At 43.9% G+C, this 6,479-nt stretch overlaps 1 protein-coding gene across 1 annotated transcript; it reads right to left on the bottom strand.

Annotated features, from left to right (window-relative positions):
* Positions 1-239: 239 nt before the first annotated feature.
* Positions 240-2,542, bottom strand: LOC120052089 (sodium/bile acid cotransporter 4-like). The gene is made up of 3 exons (XM_038998942.1): positions 2,235-2,542; positions 1,531-1,741; positions 240-767 (listed from the first exon to the last, which is right to left on the bottom strand). The coding sequence occupies exons 1-3, from the start codon at positions 2,474-2,476 to the stop codon at positions 240-242; spliced, it is 981 nt and encodes a 326-aa protein (XP_038854870.1). The 5' UTR covers positions 2,477-2,542.
* Positions 2,543-6,479: the final 3,937 nt, after the last annotated feature.

The following is a 6,479-nucleotide window of genomic DNA, read 5'->3' as shown; positions in this document are numbered from 1 at the left end:
TAACCTTTTTTACTTCTATGAACCTGTTCATCATTTTTTTTCATGGTCTTATGAATTGCTTCAAATATATTTTGTAACATTCTCTCCCTTCATAAATAGTTGCAGTCTTCTGTCCTGTCAGAGACACACCCATAGAGTTTCTGCACTGCAGGTTTTGTTTTGATAGTGATGTCATGAGTGGACCTGAATGTCTTTATGCGCCACTCCACCCATGGTGGGCCGTCATTGTCTTATGCGCACTAAACAGGAGTAGAGTCCGGACAAGGCTCCAGCATGATGAGATTTGGGTCACTCGTGGTCACCGCCCCGTAAGAATTGTCAAAACCCATATCCTCGTCTTCAAACCTATCATATCCAATACCCCTGTTGTCCCCTGGTGAGTTTGTGTCTGGTTTGTGTAGAACCTCTTTCCTGTACATCCGGTAGGCCAGGATGACGATGCCGGCCTCGGCGGCCTGGAAGAGGGCGTAGAGCAGAGGGAACATATACATGCCCCCCATCAGCTGTGGTGGGAAGGCCATCTTCAGGATGGCTGTGCAGAGCTGCACGTTCTGGCACCCGGTCTCCAGGGACACGGTCCTGCGGCTGTTGGGCGGTAGGTCGAAGAGGGTGGCCAGGCCGTAGCCTGCAGCGTAGCCACATGCAGGCATCAGGACAGCCACCACATAGACAGATGGAGGGATGGTGGCCAGCAGCTCTGGCCCCAACATGGCCCCCGTCATGATGAACAGCATCACCAGGGTCACCAGCAGAGACCACAGAGACAACTGGGGAAACAAACAGCACGGAATCAACAAAGGTTTTATGACATCTGCATTCTCTACATCCAGATTGTTTTAGGAGGGCGGAGGGAAGAAACAATGGACGCATTTTCAGGATATTCAAACAGAACCAGTATTATTAAGGAGCAAGGAAAAGCCACAAGTGACCATGGTCCACTTGAATCGATGTTATTTCTTGCATCCCTTCCCCTCTGTGGATCTATCATCCAGTTCTATGACTCTGTCACACATCTCCTGCCGAGGGGCTCTCCCTGACAGTACTCTGCCTCTGATGTCACTGTGCAATGTGGGCAGGCTTTGTCGCCACTAAAAGCTAGACATAAAAAATGACTCAGTGGGTATAATGTCACACTAGTGATTACAAAGTCAAAAGATCCACAACTGACTTTTACAAACATTTTGATTTATTTTACTTGCAAAACTACCCTGTTTAATCATAAAATGTACTATTTTAGTCTTGTATGTCATTCTTAATGTGACACTTAGAATCAGGAAATAATTTAGGTAATCATACATTTGTATTCTTTATATAGTACCTAGGTCTAATACATTTTATTGATGAATTTCGTGTAATGTCATATTTCTAAACTAAACTATAAAAAGGAAAAGGGCAAAGAAAAATAATAAAACTGCTTTTCACTGTCTGTCTAAAGTATGTGCCAAGTGCTCTCAATCTCACAATGAACCAGTCAACCCGTCTCCAAACCTTCCTCTATACCGGACCGTTATTTGAGGCTGCCCTGTATACCTTTAAAACGATGTCCGCCGCCCGGTTGTAGCGGTACCGGAGCACGACCCCCAGGCCAATGGGGATGAGAGTGCTACAGAGGGTGAGGATGATCGCGCCGAACGGCATCAGGTTGACCACCGGGGTGTTGATCCAGGCGCGGCTATATATCCACAGACACAGAGGCATCAGAACCAGCGCCAGGACCGTGGAGGAAATGGTCATGATGATGCTGAAAAGAGAAAGACAAAAGTGTATCACACCGTCACATTAACTTTATTCGAGTCCCCAAATGCAGATTGACCAGTACATTAATATTACTTTTTAGAATAGTGGACGAATATTAAGTGATGGATCCTCAAATAATGACATCATGTTATATTTAATAAATTAAGATGTGTTCAAATCAATCTGTTTGGACAATCTGGACCACAAGTCCCAACAGTAGGCTATGCTGGAGATACGACCGTGCGTACAATTCTATTTTAATTATCATGCGTAAAACTCTACCAATATGCGTAAAATCTAAGTAATAGCCTACGTGTGCCTAAACTTCGAGTTATAGGCATCGTGAATTAAGTGCAATATCAGACAATGTATCAATTAATATAGGTTTAGGTTTCCATTCATCCAATTAGGCTATAAATTGAGATATTTTTATTTGAGGTACATTTTATAGTCCACTTGGAAAGGTGGGAGATAGTTGTATTCGTTCCTTTAGTTACCTCAGATTCATCTCCCCGTTCACTAATAACGACATGATGTTGGATAGGTTTCCTCCTGGACAGCAGCCACACAGTAGCACGGCCATAGCCGCCACATCGTCGAGAGAGAATGCCAAAGCAAGCAGGAAGGCGACCAGGGGCATGATAACAAACTGGCACACTAGCGCCAGCAGAACCCCGATGGGTCTGCGGATATGTTCCCCAAGCTGGCTCACATCTACCGTACACCCTAGGCCCAGCATTGTGAAGCACAGGACAATTCCTACAAACACATTGATTCCGTGACTTAGCGGGGAATCCCAAAAAGCAACCACCAAGTGAGCGGGTTCCGTCGGTGGCAGCTTAGCCCGAAGCCCAGCAGCAAACGCAGTCCTTAGAGTGTTGACTTTCAGAGATACCGGGTCGTTCGTTACGCGTAATTCTGTCATGGCGAGCTCATCTGTGAAGCCTTCGTAGAGTCGGGAGATGGTGTCATTCATGGTGAAGTTGAGGAATTCTGTTAGGCCAGCAGTTGGAACATCAGTGACCACTACGCTTGAGTTTTCCATCGCCTTACCAGGGTACAGATGCTCTCCACAGTCGGTGTCCACCTGAAGGTGTCAGTGCGTAAACTGTGGTCCCTTAGCGTTGCATCGTCATCGCGCGCTGTCACCAATGACAGAGGAATAAACTCGAGGCTCAAGTGGTTAGAGAATGCGGTGCATCAGGGCATTTCTCCGTTTTAAACACAAACCATGAGACCCACATAGTGACGTTTGGGGCCACGGATTGGCTCACAGCTGACACACGCGCCAGCATTCCAGAAAGACGCAAGTTGCTCAAGACGGGGGAGTCTGCTCATCATCTCTGGAGAATTCATATCAGGGGTGATGGGCTCGATCACCCCTGCAGGCTTTTGTTTTGAGCTCGTGCACAGGAGAAAACGCCTTTATTCATCGCATTGGAATATTTATATCACTCACAGTTTTCTCTAATGTGTTATAGTATACTAATAACATAATTATCGGGTTGGAACACCTAATTTGGGTAATATTATTTTCGAACAATAAATCCATATTTTTAATAAGTGCCAGGCTGTAGTTTGCTGTGATAAGCGCACAGTTCTAATGACTCTTGAAATGTTTCGGTTGAGTAGGCAGACAGGGAAACTGGGATGCTTTTTATATTCATTCATTAACCGCGGGCACGTTTCTTTTCTTCTCTGTGCTATTTCTATCTTTCGTGAATTGGATTGACAGCTTTGAGGTAATCACCATGAACATCTGCACATGTGCATGGCATGCGTTCGTCTCACAGTTATTTCTATGCGTTATCTCACAGATCTTTCTGAATCTGACTGACCTGCTGTTTTCATACTGGCCACTTCCAAGTCATGCCATTAAACGAATGAAACCATTAATTAAATGACAATTTCCCGGTTGGAGAGGACCATCTTTCCCCGCCAAATCAATCCAGTAGGGTAACTGCATATGTGGAGTGTCTGAAAGTGGGCGTGCGAAATAAGTGGGAGGATCAACATAAGTGGGTGTATGGAAACATAACAGCTAATTGGGCAGATTGGTTGCCACTCAAGACCGTTTTGTGTGGCTGCTTGCGGCTTCCTTGTAGTGTTTTAGTTAAACCGGTTAGGATAATTAATCTGGGCGGTTAGGAGAACTAACATAGCAGGTTATGAGAATTAACGTGGCAGCAGTGACGACCCGTCATTCAGGGCAGGTGGGGCAAAAATATATATAATAATTATAATAATAATTTAAATATATATATATATATATATTAGATGTTTTGCATGTTATTTTGGCATTAATATGTGTCACATATCAGCTCGCAAACAATGTACCTTTTTTTTTTTTATCATTGAGTTAATAAAGCCGCAAACAAACTTGGTCTTTTTCTTTGCTTTCTTGAGTAATGCAGCTCCAAAATGTTGGCGTTTCAGCCTAACTCGGTGTTTTCTGTGGTGGTGGAGCAGCCAGTGTAAAATACAGGGCGTAGTGGTTGGTAATGTTCTGTAGTTGCTTTGTGATTGTCTCAGTGTTCTGTCACTCATGGGGACAATACCTTACTGCAAAATCTATGGAGAGAGCTCGAAAATTCAAGCCCCTTGGGTGCTGCCATAGAGTTACATTGAAAGTGCCCATCCAAGAAGGCTCAAGGTCATTGGCCACAGATAATTACATCAATTGACATCAAATCACGTTATATTTACACTAGCTTTCAAAATCTTAGCTAGCAAGCTAGACAAGCAGTCATCATCATGAATCACATTGACAATCTACAGTATTGGCAAATCCTTTTCAATCCTTGTCATATGAAGTTAAATTATAAATAAAACATATCGGTGCTCATTAGACACAAACATTACACAACAAGTTGGAAATCGTAAATTCAACAATGAGTGGTTTGGAAGGAATCAGTGGCTAACTGCAAGCGTTGCAAAGCAATCACTAGCCTGCTATTCAGTGGAGTAGGTGTGTGGTCCATGTCTGGGTTTAAGGGTCTCTTTTCCAAGCTTAAAAGGATAAACATTCAACAACCTGGGCCAGAAAAGGTTGAATACATTGGCCATGCAATCAATCAAGCATGACTTCTGCCGCATTCAAAACAACTGGAAACTGGGGAAATCTCAAACTTCAGTGAGTCCAAGACAACTGGGAACTTGGAAAAAAAACAAGCTCTGACTGAGGAAAATACGTTTTGAAGGGTCATCCAACTCGGAATTCCAACTCGGCAACTCTGACCTCGCCTCCCGAGTGGCGTAGTGGTCTAAGGCACTGCATTGCAGTGCTAGCTGTACCACTAGAGATTCTGGGTACGAGTCCAGGCTTTGGCACAGCCGGCCGCGACCAGGAGACCCACGGGACGGCGCACAATTGGCCCAGCATCGTCCAGGTTAGGGGAGGGTTTGGCGACTCCTGTGGCGTGCCGGGCGCAGTGCACGCTGACACGATCGCCAGGTGCATAGTGTTTCCTCTGACACTTTGGAGCGGCTGGTTTCCAGGTTAAGTGGGCATTGTCAAGAAGCAGTGCGGCTTGGTTGGGATGTGTTTCGCAGGGCGCACGGCTCTTGACCTTCGCCTCTCCCGAGTCCGTACGGGAGTTGCAGCGATGAGACAAGACTGTAACTACCAATTGGATACCACAAAATTGGGGAGAAAAAGGGGTAATAAAAAACAAAACAACTCTGACCTCTTTTTAGAGCTCTGACCTGAAGATCCCTGACATTATGATTCAACTTTGTTTTTTTTATTGAGTTCCCAGTTGTCTTGAAAGCACCATAATTCCAGAGAATGCCAGACTTGGATGACAAAGTTTGCACCACCTTCCTGTTCAAGTGAACACAGCACAAGGTGAATCCAAAAATGTCTTGCATAAATTATGTAATATGCCAGGAAGATATGTATACTATAGCTAAGAAAGTAATACTAAGTGTATGTTGTGTAGTAAGCTGTTATTAGCCCATGTGCCTCACCCTAATAATTTGGTCCATTTCCCCATAAATAACTTAGAGTCATGTTCTGACTTGGTAGTGTACATGTAGTCTATAGCCTGTTTTAGATAAATGTTATCATCAAATATTGTAAGAGCTTTCATTGTCCGCTTATATGCCCCCTTTATTTATCTTAAAGTTCTGGTTTGGTGTACAGGGAGAATACTGTAAGAACGGCCCATGTTCTGTCGCTGTACATTTCAAAAGTGCTGAACAAATAGTTATATTGACTAGAGGAGACCCTGAGTAAGGATTTGCATTTTTTTTAGAGATTGGTTGACTGACAACAAATTGTCACTACATTGGGAAAAACTGAATCGATTTTGTTTGGAAAAAACGTAGATTGCTTAGGGCTGACAAGATAAAGGTAAACTGTGCAGGCAAGGAGATTGAATCTAAAATAACTGTATCTTATCTTGGTGTGTCCCTAGATCAATCCCTTTCTGGAGACCTGATTGCTGCTGCTGCTAAAAAAAAAAAAGGCGAACAAATATCAATTTTTATATCCTGGCACTACATATTTTAACATCAAAGTTAAGAAACTGCTTGTCTTAACCTTGATTCAGTGTCATTTTGATAATGCCTGCTCTGCTTGGTATAGTGGGCTATCAAAAAAGCGGGAAAAGTGAATGCAGGTCATGCAAAATAATGTTACAGGTACTGTATATGCTGAATGTCCCCCCTAGGACCCACATTGGGGTACAGGACTTCCGGGAGGTGGGCTTGTTGCCTTTGGAGTCCAGAGTGGACCAACT

The sequence above is a fragment of the Salvelinus namaycush genome, chromosome 8, assembly GCF_016432855.1.
Source record: "Salvelinus namaycush isolate Seneca chromosome 8, SaNama_1.0, whole genome shotgun sequence".
Classification (NCBI taxonomy): Eukaryota; Metazoa; Chordata; class Actinopteri; order Salmoniformes; family Salmonidae; genus Salvelinus; species Salvelinus namaycush.
The sequence above is the reverse complement of the archived record's forward strand: the minus strand, read 5'-3'. Positions and strand labels throughout refer to the sequence as shown.

Bases quoted from the DNA above. Each gene is read 5' to 3' on its own strand.
- LOC120052089 (XM_038998942.1), bottom strand. From the start codon at position 2,476: ATGCTGGGCCTAGGGTGTACGGTAGATGTGAGCCAGCTTGGGGAACAT. The intron at 1,742-2,234 runs GTAACTAAAGGA...TTCTCTTTTCAG, and splicing joins AACGGGGAGATGAATCTGAG to CATCATCATGACCATTTCCT. The intron at 768-1,530 runs GTATACAGGGCA...TTGTTTCCCCAG, and splicing joins CGGCGGACATCGTTTTAAAG to TTGTCTCTGTGGTCTCTGCT.